This window comes from Aythya marila (assembly GCF_965140915.1).
Source record: "Aythya marila genome assembly, chromosome: 5".
NCBI classification, from domain to species: Eukaryota; Metazoa; Chordata; class Aves; order Anseriformes; family Anatidae; genus Aythya; species Aythya marila.
The window spans coordinates 17,126,474-17,147,526 of record NC_139046.1 but is presented as its reverse complement, the minus strand read 5'-3'; the positions used below and the strand labels follow the sequence as shown (position 1 = coordinate 17,147,526).

Below are 21,053 nucleotides of genomic sequence, written 5' to 3'. Positions count from 1 at the left end.
TCCTTAAGAGAATATTAGCTTCAGTCATTATTAAAATGGATTCTAAATATACACTACCATGTGATAACAGTGCCATACACAATTTTTTCTGATTTGTCTTTGAAGAGAATAAGGTACAGAAAGTTGGAGGTAGGTATACAAGCCTAACTTGAAAAAGGAAAAAGACTCAGACATATACAATCTTTAGTTACTTCTTTATGGATTCATAACTTGTCTTATTTCAATTCTTCCTAAGTTAAGATTTTCCTCAGTCTCAAAATTGAGAATTGGGCAATTAAATTGATCTAGTGAAGAACTTAAGCAGATGATACTAAAGAGACAAAATTAACCTCTTATAAGAGGTTTGGAACTCTTTTCAATTTACAAGCCATTTGAAAATTACCCCCTCTTGATGTCTTGTTCAAAATTGTGTTTTTGAAATTTAATACTGCAGCTATTCCAACACAACACCTTCTATATACACAGAATAGAATTGCTCAGAAGCACAGCATCAAAATTAGCTTAAAAAAATCACAATAGTTTAAGGGTGTAAGATCAGAAAAGTATGCCTATCAACAAAGTTAACCACATAAAAGAAGACTGTCTTTCACTACTCCTCCATTTTTAACTTGTGAATTTCGTGAAATGGTGAAGAAAGGCAGAAAAATACCAGAGCTGTACTCCATTCAGGAGTACTACTGTGTGGTAGCTGCCTCCACCCCACCTCTGGGTGAGAGATATCCGAGCAGTACTGAATCCTGACCTATGATAATCAAGTTTCTGAAGTTCTGCCTCATGCATATTCACTTGGCTAGTCTACTTTGTGCTGTTTTAATGGACACGGCAGCAGATAACTTTTCATCAGGCCACTCTTCCATCATCTTTTACCCAAGAAAACGCATTAGACATCAGAGCAGACAGCTGCATTTGCTGCCAGAAGCCAGGAAAAAGAGTCTCTTTTTTCCCCCCCCTCACAAAACTACCAGCCCATTAGCTTTTTGGTCTTCATGAGACACAGCAGTTCTGTATCTCGTAAGTTCTCAGATACAGGTTCACAAAACTAACAAACAAAAAACAACAAACAGCTTGGTGGATAATGCATTCAGACACACTTATTCTGGAGAAATTGAAGTGTCAGTAAGAATTTTCCTCTTCTGATTTTTTTTCTTTGCCACATCTTATTTTTTAACAATAAAAAATGTATAAATGCATATGTTTACGTAAACATGTTATGTTTATGTATGCCCCCATATATTTGTATGCATACATATATAAACACATACACAAATACATGCACACACTCCAGAGTTCAACAAGTGTTTAAGAACCTCACTTCCTCTCCAATGTTCCAATTCCATTTCCTCTCCCCACAATTGCCACTACTGCTTTTCCTCTTCTCCTTCTTACTAGCCATTAGTAGATAAAACTCCAACAAAGCTTAGCCTGAACCTGACCTTGGGCTCATTTTGCACCTCATTTCATTTGTACACACATGCTGAATCTCCCTTTGCTGTGAAGGACAGAAAAATGTACTTTCTGTGTTTTGCAAGGGTAAGAGTGCACAGGCACAAAGCAGGCCATTTCTGAGGGCTTGCAGTAGACTTAATTGTCTAGGCATAACATGTTCAATTAAGTACCTTGAAACAATTGCAGAAGAATAAACAACATTTCAATTCAAGCATCCTACTCAATCCCTCACCTCCATTACAGAATGTAAAGCTCAGAGTAAAAAGGGAAGCATTTGTGGCACTCCTACCTTAAGTGAGGAAAAAATTGTAGCAATTAAAAAAAAATAAAAGTAACAATAAAAAGTAGAGCAATTAAAAACTCCCATTAGTTTTTTCTGCCTTACAGCTTTGTCAGGCAAGCATATCAGTGCCTGACCACTACAAAACAGGATACCAATATCCTGCTGACTACAAATCCAGTGGAACTGGGTTTGCCCAAAAGTGGATTGAAATTAGGGAACTGAAGCGGGTATTTTTACAGCCTCTGCATGTTGCCATGCCGAGCAGGGCAGCCAGGCTGATGCACGCACACAGGCATTTCTTGGGAACATGGTGATCTGTTCATGACTGCCAAAGAAATAAAAGCTAAATACTTAGGAAACTTCAGATATTCAGATTATCCTTTAAACCACAAGTAGAAATACAAGTCACAGCAAAGGACAAAATCTATTTAAAAATAACTTGTACTTAGTTGATAGTAACTACAAGTCTCCAATCACTTCTGAAGAAGCCCTTCACACTGAAAAGTTTTATAAACTGCTCTAAAAAGTGGAAAATAGAAATTCCGGGGAAGGGAGTGAAGGGGAGGGAAGGAGAAGGGGGAAGAAGGGGAGAGTTAACTGTACTACTGCATATTAATGTTCGCTATTTAGCTGTCAGTTACTCTAAATGCTTCTAAACTTTGAATATTGAATTTAAGACCACTCCGAGACTTCAGACTTACTCTAGAACACGCAGGAGATGACAAACTTACAACCCTGGGAAGAAGGAATATTAAATTCCAAAATTCCATTAATTACCCATTCAAAAATAAAACATTGTAGGGAAAAAAAAAAAAAAAAAAAAAAAAAAAAGGCAAAACAACGCAATTCTGGAAATGAGCAGAGCAAAAGGAAAAAAGCAGTAGTCAGCTAGTCTGCCCAGGTAATCTGAAATCCAGTCACCCAGTAAAAGTGACCAAAGCAGTGAAGTCTGATCAAGATTAGATCAGGTGTGATACAACAGATTTCAGTGTTTAAGTAGAAAACCTGAAATCAGAAGCAACAATTAAAAGCACATCTAGGCTGCAGATGTGCCTTTTCTCCCTTTCTTTTTTTAAAAGCTGAATCTACAAGATATTCCAGGGTAGAGAAGAAATTAAGGCAAGACGTGTATTTACTATTTTCTAATCAATTAATTTCATATCAAGTAAACTAAATAATAGCAATCCTTTCTGCAAAATTGGTGTCTTAATATTTCAGCTGTTCTATATTCTTATGAGGCCAAATAAAACAGAGCCAGAAGAGTTGCGCTCTGGGAAAATATTCAATTAACTTATTGGGATTCCTTGGAGATAAGCAAATCTATGCACTTACAGTTGATCAAGTCCAAGACTGCATTTGCATAGGAAGAGTGACAAAATCAACAGCCATCTTCACAGATGGGTGAAAGGGAAAGCTGAATGGAAGGTTATTGACAAAAAAACAGCAACAACAAAAAAACTCACAACCCACACACAGATGGCATATGAGAGACCTGGGCAAGTTTATGACACACATAAAAACTCCCCACATCCTTCCCTTTCCATTTTCAGTGGAAACAGTTACCCTCTTCAAAGACCAGGAACAATCTTTGAACAATTACCAGTGAATGCTATTGAAGTCTCTCCTAAATTGTGTTTGCTAACTTTGACTCTTCTCTTGCGGTAACAAACAGTATGTATGCATGTCAAACCCAAATTTAAACACAGCAGACCAAAGCAAACATAGTCAGACAGGAAATTCTCATAAACCTATGGCATACAAACTGCCACTTTCCTCAAAACGTTAACCCAGCTCACAGCCCACGAACAAGTTTTCTAAACTGAGGTGGTACTGCCACCTTAAGACACCAGGCCAGCATTACAATTTTCACTATCCTGTATTAATCAAAAAACATTTTCTGAAATTTAAAAAAGATACATATTCAGTGAAGATTTCTAAAAATTAAACTGCAAAAGAAAAACATTGCTTTAAGTCCTTTTCATTTATCATGATTACTTTACTCAATTAAGTAACAATTTAGGTTTATTCTAGTTTAACATAACCTAGGCTATGCATCTTAACATTCAGTACACAGCATTGTGAATCAAGGTTCTTCAATTTTGTCCACAGCAACTGAAGAACTGCACTACTTTTGTAACACAACTTTCAGGAACAGTGCCAATACTTCTAGTATCTTGCGAAAGTTATAGGACATTCAGATACTGAAGGACTTTTAAACACACATAAAAATTTGACTGGGTAACAGCAGGGTTAAAATGGAAATTTTAACAGAGGTAAGAGCCTTGTCAACCTAGCACAAGCTCTGGCTATTTTAAAGGAAATAAGCCATCCTCTCACTCATCTGCACATGTGGCACTGTATCACCGTGTTGATTATATGTATGCCAACAATTTCTTTCACTTTGGACAAAATGTTGATTCACTTTTTAAAACTATTTCTAACATTATTATATGGGAAAGAGCAATCTTACCTTTAGTAGAATATGCTTCAGCAATCATCCGTAACCTATATGGCGGCACAGCAGCTAGCTGCAAATCATCAACTCCAACTCTGGCATATGTATTCAGAGCTTCTTTGTAATCACCTTCCACATAGTTTAGCTTGGCCATAATCAAGTTAGCTTCTTGTAAGAATTCTGGCTAGAAGGAAGAGGAATAAGAAAGGTTTTGTTCCTCAGGAAAAAAAAAAAAAAAAAAAAAATCTATCAAACCTGACAATTGTTCGGCATGTTTTCTGCATATACTAATTGTGGAAGCCCACAGTAGATATCTTGTGAGAGAGCAACTAATCACCAAAATTCTATCTTCATGTTATATTTGGGAAGCTTTGAGGTAGGGTGTGAAGCCACATAATCATTCTCCAGCAAGTTATTGAACAGCATCATCAGTCATTTTTCACATTCGTATGTTTGTTTACGCATGCACCAGTAATACCTCTCAAGCAGCAGACAGCTTTGCCAGGTAACAAAACTATTTAAAGACAGCCTATCATTACAACCCCTCCAATGATTTTTTCTTAACACCACAAGTACAGTTCAAAATAACAGTGTCAAATCTCAAGATTGTATTCCACAGCCTATATATTTAATGTGCACAATTTCAAAGCATCAGGGTAGAGGAAACATCTTGAAAAAAGGATTCAAGGAAGGAAAAAAGGAAGGGAAGGAAATCCTCCCATGAATCATTGGAAACACAGAAATGGAAGTTAGAGATGACTGAAAAGGCAGGTTCTCATCTTACAAAAGACACCTATGAATATAGAAAAATAAGTGAACTAGTACCTACAACAATAGTTAAGCAAAGAAGGAAAAGAATGATTAAGAACATCGAAAGTTTGTGACATAAACGCTCTTCTCAAGGATAAACCTTACTTTTCGTCCCCAAACATAACTTCAGAAGTCTTTCCTGCATACTCATGAGTCTATTACAGAAATTTGTCAAGTATTTTGTGGTTTTATAACCACATATTTCTACCTAATACACTCCAAAGAATAATTTATTTATATACAGCAAAGACTTCACTTAAGCATTTCATAAGTTGGTGACGATTTTCTTGTTATTGTAATGAAAGAAGATTTGAGAAATTTATCTGAACAAAAATCCACGAAGAAACAAAAAGACATGAAATAGCATAGCACTGATGATGTTCTGGGAATAACAATAAATCCACACACAAGAACTTTCCACGTTCATCTCCACAATTAGCAGCACACTGTTGTCCATTTCACATTTTCTAATTCTTGCTCAGACTGACCGACTTACCTTTAGGTTTCCTCTGTCAAGTGCTGCTGTGAGATGTTTCCTGACTTCAGTCAGCTTTGGCCTAGGGCCCCGTGGACTGCTATTCTGTTTAAGAGCATTTTCCTTCAGAAATTGTTCTAGTTTGGACTCTCCGAGGAGAAGTTCTGCCATGTCATCTGTAAATAAAAACACACACATGAAACATAGAAATCAGTTTATTTCACTGATGTTTTGGTGTAGACACCACTGCCTCCACTGAAAATTTTCAGATCTAAATTTTAAAAACAAACTAACCTAAACAAACACAAAGCCAATTACTCGGGTTTAACATGTCACATGGGTTCTTCATTTTACTTCTCAATTTATCTTTTATATGCATATAATTGTAGAATTAAGTCTGTTACGTTCTAGGCTGTAACAAATTACAGTAGTAAACTATCTTCTTCCCTTCTACCTTAAAAAGCAACATTTGATTCAAAAGCCTCATTGACTCTGCAGCATTCTGCATGTATAAAAACACACCTGTGTTCTGAAATGCATCCACGCATGTTTAGCTGTTTAAAGAATACTGCAGAAGAGAAAGATCTCAGTTTTCAGATGAAGACAAGACAAGTCACGGATGCAGCCTGGTTACCAGCCAGCTTAGTTTTCAGGCTTTCAGAACATGGTTGTCAGATTCCTCACTCAAGTTTGCAGTAACAATTTAATTCCTCTACCCACCAAACATACTTTTGCTGGTCACCTCATCTTTAGGTCAGATGATACCAAGTAATTTTAGGTGCCACACTTCTACCTGTACTTTACTCTTTTAGGAGCATCTTTATGCCTCTTTGTGCGTTTTATTTTGCTTAAACTGTGAGCTTTCTGTATAATTTATCTTTGTGACAACAATGCACTCTGGATACAGCTTTGATGTATGCTAGCCAAAAATGTTGGTCCCTTGAAAGATAAAGGAAGGAAAAATAAATTATTTCCCTAGCGCACCATTACTTTGGAGACATTCTAAAAAGCAGTGACACTCAACATCTTTCAAATATGTATTATATGCATACAATTCCCAGTCTAAACCAAAATATTACTACTGCTCAATAATATACCTACAGCATAACAATAAAACTTTATTACCCACTAATTGCCAACTAAAAGCTTCTATTTACCTATTCAATGCTCATATAGCAAAATATATAGCTATTTAGCTGCAAATGGGAGTTTGACATGCATCAGCAAGTCCAGCATAAAATTTCCACATTTGTTAATCAAGAATTTGATCAGTTTACAAAGCCTGACTGAAAAAAAATTCATTTTAAATATCTGATGTACCTAAGTGTACAGTTTAACAACAAAAAAGTCAAATTTAAGTTCTGACAAATGTGAAGACTGAGCAGCTTAGACTATACAGCATTGAAGGTTAACTAATCTCCTTGCATACTAGAAATTTAATGTTTCTGAACAGAATTAAAATGAGAAAAGTTCTACAGTAAATAATAATTGTTTTGGTAAAAGCACAAGAAATCCACTTTTAGCTGTGTTAGCAGGGAACAAGCAAATTAAAGAGGACTTCAGTATTTGGTCTGTCAGGACGGAGCACATTTATGATTTAATATGGCTTGTAAAGTCTTTCCTGTGCTTAGAAAAAAGGAAGAAGAAAAAACCTTTACCACAGAATGAGTTTTATTCAAACATTACCATCAGAGTACATCAGAAAGCAGGGAATGAGACGCTCACTGCTCTCAGCACAAGCACCTGGAGGGACCAGGCCCAGGCCTTGAAACCCCATGTCCGTGGCCCCCCGCCACCAGCTCCGAGTCACGGCCAGCCACGCTCCCAGGCCTGCCTCAACACCTGCTGCGCTCTGCTCTCTGGGGAAGAGCAAGAGGGACAGCTAGAAACTTCCCCTTTACCACAGCAGATCATAGTCCTGGACCACACCACTCTCATCCGCAATTTGCACAATTGCTATGTTTAATTCCACAGGCAACCAAGACTGCTAACACTGGAAGTTTCTTTCTGAAATCCCCCGAGGAAATGAGAGTAGAGAAGGACACAGTTTGTTCCCATAAATTCACAATGTTACCAGCATATTTCCAGGAATATTTAAAGCAACTTACAATAATTTTGTTTTTCTTTCACTGAAGTCTTTTCAGCAAGAATGAAAAATAAAAGATATGTCAATGTACTAAGTGGGGAAAAAAAAAGATATGGGGAACACACTTCCGCGGCAGCGCAGGCGACTCAGGGCCACAGCCAGTTAGTTTTGAGTATTTCCATGGACTGGGATTACACGACCCCTCCAGACAACCTGCTCCAACATTTGACTGTACTCACTGTGGAAAATATTACCTTGCTATCCATTCCACATTTCCCTTATTGCACGTTTTTGGCCCTTGCTTCTGGTGCTTTTGCTGTACGTTTCTGAGAAGAGACCACTTCTGTTGTCAAGGTGGGAAGAAAGATGACAGCAGTAGGATCCCCTCTTACCCTTCTCTTTTTAAGATTTAGCAAATACAGCTCTCAGCTGGTTCTCCAAGGACATGTGCTCCAATTCCCTTATCTTGGTGGCCCTCCACATGGCTCACTCTACTATACCAACGTCTTTCTCATTCTGGGGAACCCAAAACTAGGTGCAGTATTCCAGAGGCTGTCTCACAAGTGACTAACAATAGGGGACACTAATTTCCCTCAAACTGGTAACTACACTCCATTAATGTGGCACAGAGTACAGTCGACCTTCATTGCCACAAGGGTTTGCTGCCAAATTGTACTCTCATTGTTGTCCACCATGACCTCCAGATCCTTTTCTGCAAAGCTGCTTTTTAGACAGCTGACCCCAGGATATCCTGCAACAAACAGTCATTCTTTCTCAAGTACAGGACCACAGTATTTGCCTTTGCTGAACTACAGGAGTTTTTACAGAATCATGGAATGGTTTCTCCAGCCTGTTGATATCCCTCAAAATGGTAGCCCTACACTCCCCCCAGTTTTCTATCACCCACAAAATTACCTAGGGTGCATTCTCAATGTCTAGGTTGCCAAGAATGATAATAAACATCATTGACTGCAGTATCCACCCCTGAAAGACCCCACTTATAATGGTCCACAAATTTCTTTCATTAGTAGTATTATCTTTATTTATAAAAACAAAAACCCCACCTCTGACCACAAGCCTCTGAGCACAGCCAGTTTTACACTTTCCTCCTAGTCCACCTGTCTTTTCAATGTAGCTACAAGAACACTATGGGGAACCAAGTCTCAAGTCTTGCTGAAGTTAAAGCCAACAATACTCACTGGTCTTCCCTTTATCCATAGTCAGTCACTTCCAATCAAAAGAATCACAGAATCACAGAATTTCTAGGTTGGAAGAGACCTCAAGATCATCGAGTCCAACCTCTGACCTAACGCTAACAGTCCCCACTAAACCATATCCCTAAGCTCTACATCTAAACGTCTTTTAAAGACTTCCAGGGATGGTGACTCCACCACTTCCCTGGGCAGCCTGTTCCAATGCCTAACAACCCTTTCAGTGAAGAAGTTCTTCCTAACATCTAACCTAAAACTCCCCTGGCTCAACTTAAGCCCATTCCCCCTCGTCCTGTCACCAGGCACGTGGGAGAACAGACCAACCCCCACCTCGCTACAGCCTCCCTTGAGGTACCTATAGAGAGCGATAAGGTCGCCCCTGAGCCTCCTCTTCTCCAGGCTTAACAAGCCCAGCTCCCTCAGCCGCTCCTCGTAGGACTTGTTCTCCAGGCCCCTCACCAGCTTCGTCGCCCTTCTCTGTACCCACTCAAGCACCTCGATGTCCTTCTTGTAGCGAGGGGCCCAAAACTGAACACAGTACTCGAGGTGCGGCCTCACCAGAGCTGAGTACAGGGGGACGATCACCTCCCTAGCCCTGCTGGTCACACTGTTCCTGATACAAGCCAGGATGCCGTTGGCCTTCTTGGCCACCTGAGCACACTGCTGGCTCATATTCACCTGACTATCCACCATCACTCCCAGGTCCTTCTCTGCCTGGCAGCTCTCCAACCACTCATCTCCCAGCCTGTAGCTCTGCTTGGGGTTATTGCACCCCAGGTGCAGGACCCGGCACTTGGCCTTGTTGAACTTCATGCAGTTGACCTCAGCCCATCGGTGCAGCCTGTCCAGATCCTCCTGCAGAGCCTTCCTACCCTCAAGCAGATCGACACATGCACCTAACTTGGTGTCATCTGCGAACTTACTGAGGGTGCACTCGATGCCCTCGTCCAGATCATCAATGAAGATATTAAAGAGGACCGGCCCCAGCACCGAGCTCTGGGGGACGCCACTAGTGACTGGCTTCCAACTGGACTTGACTCCATTCACCACGACTCTTTGGGCCCGGCTATCCAGCCAGTTTCTAACCCAACGAAGCATGCGCCAGTCCAAGCCAAGAGCAGCCAGTTTCTTGAGGAGAATGCTGTGGGAGACGGTGTCAAAAGCCTTGCTGAAGTCAAGGTAGACCACATCCACAGCCTTTCGCTAGTCCACCCAGCGCGTCACTTTGTCATCGAAGGAGATCAGGTTCGTCAAGCAGGATCTGCCTTTCATAAACCCATGCTGACTGGGCCTGATCGCCTGCTTGCCCTGCAAGTGCTGCGTGATGACTCTCAAGAGGATCTGCTCCATGAGTTTCCCTGGTACTGAGGTCAAACTGACAGGCCTGTAGTTTCCCGGGTCTGCCCTCCAGCCCTTCTTGTAGATGGGCGTCACGTTTGCTAGCTGCCAGTCAACTGGGACCTCCCCCGATAGCCAGGACTGCTGATAAATGATGGACAGTGGCTTGGCCAGCTCCTCTGCCAGTTCTCTCAGTACCCTTGGGTGGATCCCATCCGGCCCCATCGACTTGTGCACATCCAAGTGCCGTAGCAGGTCACCAACCAGTTCTTCATGGATAGTGAGGGCAGCATCCTGCTCCCCATCCCCTTCCACCAGCTCAGAGTACTGAGTATCCAGAGAACAACCGGTATTGCCGCTAAAGACTGAGGCAAAGAAGGCATTGAGCACCTCCGCCTTTTCCTCATCTCTTGTAACTAAGTTTCCCCCCGCATCCAGTAAAGGATGGAGATTCTCCTTAGTCCTCCTTTTTGTGTTGATGTATTTATAGAAACGTTTTTTGTTATCTTTAACGGCAGTAGCCAGATTGAGCTCCAGATGAGCTTTGGCCTTCCTAATTTTGTCCCTGCACAGCCTTGCTACATCCTTATAGTCCTCCCTAGTGGCCTGCCCACTTTTCCAAAGATTATAAACCCTCTTTTTTCTCCTAAGATCAAGCCACAATTCTCTGTTGAGCCAGGCTGGTCTTCTTCCCCGCCAGCTCGTCTTTGGGCCCGTGGGGACAGACCGTTCCTGCGCCATTAAGATTTCCCTCTTGAAGAGCGCCCAGCCTTCCTGGACCCCTCTGCCCTTCAGAACCACCTCCCAAGGGACTCCACAAACTAGTGTCCTGAGCAGCTCAAAGTCAAAGGTTAGATACCCCCTGACAAACCCACATCAGTCTATCCCAGTCACCTTCCTATCCTTCCAACCAGTTTCCTGGATATACTTCCTAATCTTCCCAGGGCCTGCGTTAGACTGACCAACCCACAGTCCCTGGATCCTCCTTCTTGACCTTGTTGCAAACAGCCATATTTGCTTTTTTGTAGTCACTAGGAATGCCCTTTGATCTCCAAGATCTCAAAAATGACAGAATATCCTTGCAATGACATTGGGCAGCTCCTTCAGCAGCACTCTGACACAACCTGTCCTGGCACCATGGCTTTGAGGATGCCCACTTTGCCTAACGCAGTCTTCCACTGTTACGGTGTAACGCTTCACTCCACGAGACCCTGACACTGCTGAGGAACCTGAGAGGTGTGAGTGTGGGCCCCACCAGTACATTCAGCAGCAAAGAGGTACTGAGGACATCATCTTTGTCCTTTGTCACTTGGTCTCCAAACCCCACACAGCAGCAAAATCTCATTCTTCCTTTTGCTGCCACTATACCCATAAATTGCCCTTCGTGTCTCTTACCCGTTTCAGCCTCAGCTGAGCTTTGCTTTTCTCTTTCAAACCCATTCATGTGCAAGCAATATCTCTACACTTCTGCCAGTCCAGCAAATCACATGACACACCATGTCTCCAATTGCAGTAAGATCACTGCTTTGCAACTGCACACAGGTTTCTAATTCCTCCACTACCTACAAAGTAATAATGACTAACACCTTAAGGATGCCACCAGCATGGAGTAGTTTTCCATCAGTATCAACTGATCTTCTGCAAGCACTGATACAATACACACTGAAATGCATAAATCAATGGACAGTTATCACTGCAATAAAGCAAATTTTCCAAGGGAAGCAAGATACTAAAATAAATTTTGACTTATTTTTTAAAGAAACACAGCACTTTTTTGCAGTTTATTTTCTGCATGTTCCTGCTTTTTCTTCAGAGAGAAATCTTAGTCCAATTGATAAATACTACCCACTTGCTTGCATAACTTCACTTTTAAGCTGCAAACTAAACAAGGTATTAAACAGACCAAATCTAAACCTGACATTTCCTATGAAAACCCATTTGCTACAGTCTTACTCTGAATTCCACATTATAATAATGCAAGGGCTATGCTAAGGTAAACAAAAAATAAAGCCAGATATTATGATCAACATTACACTGCTCAAAGACAGCTTTTACACACCACGCCACAGGACTGCACTTCCTCCAGCTGTTCCACCACTCTGGAAATCAAAGCATGTTAATTGCATGCACAGAAAAGAGCTGTTTTTACATTGCAATGCAATTCAGGTTAGATTTCAGTGTAAGAAATGTAATGTGCTAATCTAATGAAAGGATCTCAGAGATCAGAGGCCCACTCCAAACCTAAAAAACTGTTCTCAAGAACAGGATACAATTATTTGCCTTGCAAAAAATTGGTCACTGAGGAACCCTTTAGCACAGGCATTTTATTAATAATATTCAGAACACTCTAGTGTGTTCTGAGTATACAATTTCTGTTTATAAGCCTCTTGACACTTTAAAAAGGCAAGGAAAAAAAATGAGAGCAGCCCTTGAAAATAATTCTTGAGGTCAGCACAATAATGACCTACTTGGGAGAAGAACAACAAAGATGAATTTTGCAAATTATATTTTAAAGCTAAGTAGTATCTTAAAAGTGGATAATAACATGTCAAACTGTTTAAGCATTAAAGGATGATATTTAAGCAGATACTTCCCCCCTGATCTGTATCCATCACAGTATTTAATTTAACAAGCAAGATTCCTCTTTTGCTTTTATTCAGTTCAGCACTCCACTGAGCAAATTTTCCTTCCAGAGAACGTTGAGGGAACACAAATGCCAAACATAGTAAGGCATCCAAATGACACTTTGAAAACAGTGCTTTGGTTCAGGATCTGAAATACTTTCCAGGATGCTTGCAATGAAAAGAGCAAGGTCTACCATTGACATTCTTCAACACTTCAAATAGTAGAATTTCTAACATGCCAAAGAAAGTATCACACATGCTTTCCCTCTCACTGTATTCCTTTTAGTAGATCTCAAAAATCCTGGCCCACACTCCTGGAACATGCATTTCTTTCAATTAAATGCAGCAGTTTCTTTGTGGAGAGACAGGTTAAACAAACAGACAAACAAACAAAAGAAAAACACACATGAAGAATGTGCACCAGCTGCAAGAGATGTTTTGTTTATACAAACTGCAAAATTGGCATGGAAGCATGTGAAACAACTAGTCTGAGAGGTTGCAGTGCATAAGTGGACATCCTGAAGAACAAGTTACACACTAAGGAAAAAGAAAACAAACCTTGTACTGTTACATGTGAAAATGCATTCCCTGAGGCATGAGGATTCTTAAAACAAAGTCCTGAAAACATCCCTGTTACTAAAGGAGAAAGCTGTCACCTTGCCTGTAACCAAAGAACAGCACCAGCACACGCAGTAGTGGAACGTAGCCATAATCCCCTCCAAAATCTGGTTGCTCAACAGCTGACAGCAAGAAGTGCTGCAGACAGAGAAGGACCAGCTCTTGAAGCTCCAGTTCTTACCCACTCCTGGGACACAGTAGAACAAGGCAGACCAAGACAGATTTAGCACTCCACAGAAAGTTTTTAAGGTTATTCCTCTTACATACACAGCAGAATTTCTCACACTATGGAAAGTAAAAGGAAAGGAACAAGAAGAGGACAGATGGGCCTATGCAAAACTCACTAAGTTGAACAAGGCCAAGTGCAAGGTGCTTCACCTGGGTCAGCCCAAACACGAGCACAGGCTGAGTGATGAGTGGATTGAGAGCAGCCCTGCAGAGAAGGATGTGAATTGGTATTGGTGAATGAGAAGCTCAATGTGAGCCAGCAACATGTGCTTGCAATGCAGAAAGTCAGCTATATCCTGGGCTGCATCAAAAGCAGTGTGGCCAGCAGGGCGAGGATGGTCATAGCCCCCCTCTGCTCTGCTCTTGTGAGACCCCACCTGGAGCCTGTGTTCAGCTCTGGGGCCCCCAGCAGAAGAAAGACAGGGACCTGTTGGAGTGAGTCCAGAGGAGGGCCATAAGGATGATCAAGGGCCTGGAGCACCTCTCCTATGAAGACAGGCTAAGAGAGTTGGGGTTGTTCAGTCTTGAGAAGAGAAGGCTCCAAGGAGACCTTATTGCAGCCCTCCAGTACCTAGAGTGGACCTAAAGTTTGCCCAGAGAAGCTGTAGGTGCCCCATCCCTGGAGGTGTTCAAGGCCAGTCTGGATGGGGCTTTGGGCAGCCTGGTCTGGTGGGAGGTGTCCCTGCCCATGGCAGGGGGCTGGAAGTGGATGAGCTTTAAGGTCCCTTCCAGCCCAAACTATTCTGTGGTTCTAAGTTGAACCTGAAAAATGTAACTTTACACCTCTCTCTCTCTCTCTCTCTCTCTCTCCCCCCCCTCTTCTCCACTCTAAGTTTCTCCTTTCTGACAATGACTAGAAAAAATATACTGCTGTCTCTAAAGGAAGGACACAAGCAAGATTAAGGCCTTATATTCATGTTGGTGCATACTCAGAAACTATCCTGACACCTGAAGATGAGAATCAAAGTAGCCTAGAGCACCCAGATATTTTGTTCCCATCACTGGCACAAAGGAAACTACCAACTCATGCACTACCTAGCAATAGTCACAGCGCAGCAACATGCATTACACATACTTTCCTTCAGAGGAGAGGTGGGAGAGGAGAAAACAACAGCTGAAACTTATACATAGATCTGTTTAAGCATCAAACCAGAAGCTATTATTTCGGGTCATCTGCGTTTGGCACAACGTGCCGCTTCCCTGCAGCACTGCCATATACCATGAGATAGTACTGCAGGAGAAGCAATCACTGTCAGACTGCCTTTCATCACTGTCCTGGTTTCAGCACTCCACTCATGCAGCCTCTGATGACTAACACTGGAAGACCACTGGTCGCAGAACACAAGCCATAAAAGTTACTGCAGAGAAGGATTTTCTTTTTTATCGCGTTACTCATCTGCTAAGTCGGTGAGTCAGGGCCAGAAATTGGCAATAAGGTTTTATATCAAATTATGACTGAAGGAGTGCTCTATTAACAAAGCGTTGGCTTGAGGCTTACCAGCCATCCTGTGAAAGTCAGATTGTTACAAGCACCACGGAGGTTGAGAGTTCCAATTACACGGACATTTCTAAAAGGAAACATTTATGAACCCATAGGTCTGGCAGGGAGATTTTGATCAGTATTATCTATTCCTTAAGACATTCTGTAATAATGTAAGTAATGTCTGAGAAAAAAAAAATGTTTTTCTTTCTTTTAGCACACATGATCTAATTGTTCTCTAAGACACTTTATTAGGAATTAAACTGTGTAAACAGCATACTTTGCATACCTTGAAGCCTAGCTTCAGTTCATCTAAATAGATGTTTCAAAAATAAAACCTGTTGGTAAACAATTCCAGTACCATGAAAATCACTTTGCCACTTTCAGAAAACTGAGATACTTACGGATCACTATAAAATTCCTGATATTCATCAATTCTTCTGCTGAAGAGTCCATCAGCACTAATTACAGAGTAGAGCTAGCTCTATATCACAATTGCATAACAGAACCACTTCCTAGCTGGAGAAGGACAGGCTAGCTTGCCCATCTGTTTCTACAAGATCACAGCATCACTGATATTGTCCACTTGACTAATATGAAATTCTCTGCCTGTAGTTATAGAATCATGGAACATCCAAAGTTGGAAGGAACCCACAAGGATCACTGGGTCCAAATCCTGGCTCCACACAGGACCACAAAAATCAGACCATCTGTCTGAGAGCATTGTCCAAATGCTTCTTGAACTTCAGCAGGCTGGGTGCTCTGACCGCTGCCCTGTGGAGCCTGTCCAAAGACAAGTTTCTAATCAGAGGCTGAGCACCTTGGTAATGCAAGTCAAACTCATAGATGCTTTATGTAAAATAACCATTTCTGTTAGCATAGGAAGCAAAAGCAAAATAAAAAAGATGTTTCTACACAGGCCTGCTGTTTTCTTTCAGCTTAGAGAAAGCTTAGGCGCACTCATATAGTGTCTTGAGAAGAACCTTGTGCAGGCATAGCTATCCCTCTGTGCAATACGTATCAACCCTGACCATCCTGAAAACAAGAGTAAAGGCTGGCCTAAAGACAGGAGAAACCAAACAAGAAGTAACAAAAACACACAGTAACATGTCTTTGTAAAACAGTGCCTAAAAACAGCGTCATGACAGCTGCTTTGCAACTTGGTTTTTAACATCTACTTTTTGAAGCAACATTGTTACCATATCATTGGGATCCAAAGTAGTTACAGAAAAACAGAGAATTACAAAAAAATGAATTATCCACTAAATTATATGCTAAAATATAAAATACTTTCTGATGAACGTTACCATAATCTCAAGGCATTTGCTGAAGAACACAGGAGTTGTTAGCAGTCTGTTTAGGAGAAATATCTATTTCTAATTAATTTCCTTTCTAAAAGTAGGCTTAAGCACAAAAAGGAGAAAAAGTGAAGAATGACTACACTGCACACAGCTCAAAAATACAAACATTTAACCTCAAAGGAATACAGAACAGGGGCTGTTTCTCTTGCCTGCAGAATCCTTCTCCAAGAGGTGATTTTAAAATTTCATTTAATCCCAGAGCACACCACGATAAAGCCATAGTGAATGATTAAGTGTTCAGAATAAAACTAATGAATCTGTTACCTGTTGTTCTGCTGAGTAGCTGATAGCTGCTTTATTAAAGTGTTACTTCTCCTGTGGTGGTTCAAGTCTTGGATAAAAATCAAAGCAAAAATAAAAAATGTTATCTAGGCTACAAGTACTGTTCATGCATTTTCTAAACTGTTCTTAATATTCATGCAGAAAATGTAAAATAGTTTTAAAGGGTACAATAATTATTTGCTTCAGTTGCTTTTAATAGCACGATGAAATACTGGGATGGTGCAATGCAAGAGTGCCTCTTACAGTTGTTAACACCTCTCTGGCAACAGCCATCAGAAACCCAGCTCCTGGTATCAAGGCTCCATGCACAAGATGTTCCTCTGCAATTAAACATCGCTGTTGTTCTGCTGTGGTACACCAGCAAGAGTGTCCGTGATCCTGTGCTAACAAAAATAGTTGCATCTTACTCAGCCTTTACAGCTCAGCATCTCAAGCCAGAAAGAGTATGTGGGGGGGGGAGAAGTTTCCTTTCTTATATGCCAAATGGTCACATTTTAAAAGAATTATTTTTAGTGCTTTTTCTTTTTCTCTCTCTCTCTTCTGAATTACACAGCTGCAAGAAAAATGTGCACAATTAGGATAAAATCTCCTCCCACAAAGATTTCAGCAAAGAGGCTCAACCTCAGACTCAAGCCCCAAGGATGTGAATTTGAATAGGAAGTGCTTAGGAAGAGGAAACACAGAGCAAACTAGCTACGGAATCTGAGGTGAGCAGCCACACAAGCTCTAATCTTTCCTTGTGAGTAAACAGATAAAGCTAGAAGCGTACTGAATCATTTCACACACTCTCCACCAAAATCTTCAGTGTCTCAGGTAACATATTTCAGAGTGCTTAAAATGCATAATTGTCTGGATGCATTTAACCAAGGGGATACTGTTACCATCGCTGAAAATGAAGACACTGCAGGAGGTGAGACCAATTCCATCAAGTGTGGAGTTGTCAGAACAGAAAGAAGCTACCGCTGCATCACCTGGGCTGCACTGGATTCCAGACAGAAAGAAAAAATCCTCGTGTCTGAACACAGGGCTACTCAGAAATGACAAAGGAAAAAAAGTGGGGGGGAACGGGAGAGCGGGAAGTAGGGGAGAAAGGAGCTAAGGGGGGAGGAGGGGTGTGTGTATGGAAAATGAGATGTATGAGATTTCAAGGCCCAGCTCATCATCTCTGCTGTGGTGCTTCAAGTCTTCCCCAGAGGGAAACCAGCCTGGGGAGGAAAAAGTAAAACTTTTCTTCTTCTCTCTAAAGGTACTACTAAAGGCTCAGAGAACTTGCAGAACTGCACATTGCATTATTTGGAGAGGGTTTTTCCTCAGACTTCTGAGAACACATTAGACTGAGAACACATTAGCTTAAATCTAAAAAACTGAGGAATTTATACCCAGAAGAGGAGTGCATCAATAAGGATCCCAAAGAGGTCAACTGCTCTATATGTTACCCAGACAAACAGTTTCAGAGCAAAGTTTCTGTAAAAGCAGATGAAGAAGATGACTAAAATCTCTCATTTCATCCAAAAGTGCATTTATTAAGACAACCACTTTGAAATGGAGCTTTCTTCCAAGCAGAAGGATCTGGATATCCTGGATCACCGAATCCCAGGTGGCTGAGGGGCCTCTGGAGATCTCATGCCCCTGCCCAGCTCCGAGTAGGACCAGCTCGAGCAGGCTGCCCAGGATCCTGTCCGGTCGGCTTGCTGGGGACAGCAGGAGCTGGGCCAGATACAGGGCACGGACCAACCGATACTACCCGCACAGAGCCTGCAGGCTGATTCAGACCACACACATGTAGAACCAGAAGCAGAATGCACACTGTCAGCTGCCCAAAGAAACTCAATGCTACTGATTAGCACCTTTAATTATCTGCAGTCTTTCACTCCTCTGCCTCTTAAGTACAGAGAGCCTGGCTCCATTTTCCTGTGCAGCTCTGTAGTATCTAGGCAATTTTCCTGTCTGACATCCAAAGCCTGAAGGAAAATATTATAGATTCCTAGACTATTTATGCATATGCTCAAAGATTAACCAAATTTACTCCCACGGTAACACTACTACAAAAAATTGCTTTATGAGGGCACATATTAAGAACTGCAAACTCCAACAATCATTTCAAACTAGATTATTTGCATGTTTGTTTGTTCTTTTAAATTCCAACTCCCAGATTTTTGTGAAATATTAAGATCATCACAACAGTAAATAACCAGATCAGGACAGCCACAACATATCATCTACATTATTGATAAATGTCAAATGCTGAAATTAAACTTGGCTGATTCACTCAACTGCAATATGAAGCCAAGAAGTGTGGCAAGTGGGATGATCACCATTACCTCTGAGTGTTTAACTGGGAATGGCAAGTGTTTGTCCATATTTGCAAATTTTCTTCTAAAAGCTGAGAGTTCTAGTAACCACACTGAGGGAGAATGAGAAAAAATAGTTTATTTCCCATATTTCCCATTCACATTTTGTTTATGTTACAAAGAAAACAAAAGAGTGGCTTTGAGAATGGGAAAAGCACACGCCATGGTAGATAGGAATTCTTTTCAGTCTTGCTTCTTGCTTGTCTCTCAAAGGACAAGCCAGTTCTCCTGTTGCTACCAAGAAAAATCCCTAGAGAATATTTAAATGGAAGGCAAAAGGAAACCATGTAATAGGACAGTGACTCTTGTCCCCACTCTACATGAAACGCTCAGGACTTACTTTCATTATCAAAGACAACCCCTAAGTATCTGTTAGGGTCAAGTCCTGATCCTCTCCTCCTTTCTAGACAATGCAAGCACGTGTTCCAAAGTCCTTTCTCTGCTTTACCACCTTTCACCTGTTACACAGCAGAAACACGAGCTGTAGGGCAGCTGTATCAAAACTGGGGGCTTTTGTTTAATTGTTATTAATTTGCCTTCTCTACAGAATACTAATATAGGCAATAAACTTAGTAAAAATTGAGTGCTTAAGGTAAACAGTTTTCTTCCTGCTACAATATTACAAATTTTACAGATTTCAGGCAGTGGTCAAGATAGTTAAAACAGAATGGATTATTTGATGGTACCCTTCCGGCCTTAAGATTTATTACTCTGTCTCCAGAGGTTGGTCTATTCTGTGAACTAAATGAACCAAGATCCTGTAGAAAAGGGAAAAAAAAACAGCACACACTATAGAGATGTAGAAAAATTATATATATATACATATAATTACTTTAACTACATTAAAACAAATCAATACTTTCATGTATTGCCTTCTCTTGAAGTATAGGACAGATTATAGTGAAGGATTTCTGTTTACACATATATGCTTGAGTGGAATCTGTGGCATCACACAGATCATCAGTGGGGTGACAACCTGAGGAATCTGATGCAGCGTTTCCTGAAGCAAAAAAGTACCTGGTAACATCTCTGATCAGAGCAGCTTATTAGTAAGTGCCACCGTGCCTTCTGTCATAGGTGTGCAGACAGAGAAACACTGAGATCCAGCTCTACCTTCAAAGCAGAGCAGAGCCCAAATGCTCTCTCATGATTACACGTCTTGCTGCCAACAGATGTTGCACCACTAGCCAAACACCCTCCCTCCCTCCAACTTACAGACACCCTACCACTTTGCTTTTTATGAAGTTGTCTCCAGTCACTCCTGATCAGACCACCAATTAAATTACATTCAGTGGGGACAAAACTGCAGAGAAAGTAACCATCGAATCTGAAAATCTGGTTATTTACAAGTCAGATGGGGGAGGTGGGGGAATGGCCCAGACCTGGTGTGGTTAAGGACCTTCTGGCCCCTTCTCTTTCACCATCCAAATAAAATTCAAACAGAAGTGGTATTGATGACCATAAGCTCATGCTATTAAACTAATTTTCCTATAGAAAAGTTAATGCCAAACTTCAACCCTCAGAATTAACTTAAAAAACCTACAGCAGCTATACAACTGACAAGTAGCAGCATATATATAAATAGATAGCTCAGGCTACAATTTCTTCTCATGACTTAAACAAAGCAACAGAATGGGCCCAACCCATCATTAAGAGCTGTAACTATTTTGGAAACTGCATGTCTGACAATGCAATATATGGAAGATTTCTCTGAAATTCATCCAAGCAGCTCCAGGCTCCAAGTCCCCAGCAGAGCTTAGCGGACTCACTCGGACCACTCGCGTTTCCACACAACGGGAGGCTGCTGCTGGCAAAGCCTCCGAGAAGGAAGAGGTCCCTGCCCCTTTGCCCTCTTCTGCCTGCTATTCACTTTCCACCCACTGAGGCTCTCCACAGACCCCTCCAGGAGGCGAAGGGGCTCAGAAAGCCAGCAGAAACCAACCCATACGGAGGAGCAGCAGGTTTTCTGCTGGCCTGGCACAAACTGTGCCACCTCTGGTGTGCT

The 21,053-nt window shown here is 41.4% G+C and overlaps 1 protein-coding gene across 5 annotated transcripts in view; it reads right to left on the bottom strand.

The window, feature by feature from the left end:
- TTC7B (tetratricopeptide repeat domain 7B) overlaps positions 1 to 21,053 on the bottom strand; it is a 135,972-nt gene that overhangs the window by 109,314 nt on the left and 5,605 nt on the right. For 4 of the 5 annotated variants that reach the window (XM_082762487.1, XM_082762489.1, XM_082762490.1 and 1 more), the window contains exons 2-3: positions 5,491 to 5,645; positions 4,200 to 4,368 (exon numbers count right to left, since the gene is read on the bottom strand). In XM_082762487.1, the coding sequence (XP_082618613.1) occupies positions 4,200 to 4,368; positions 5,491 to 5,645 (324 nt within the window). Of the gene's footprint in view, positions 1 to 4,199; positions 4,369 to 5,490; positions 5,646 to 21,053 lie in introns of those variants that run through there. The other variant, XM_082762491.1, reaches the window with a different exon arrangement.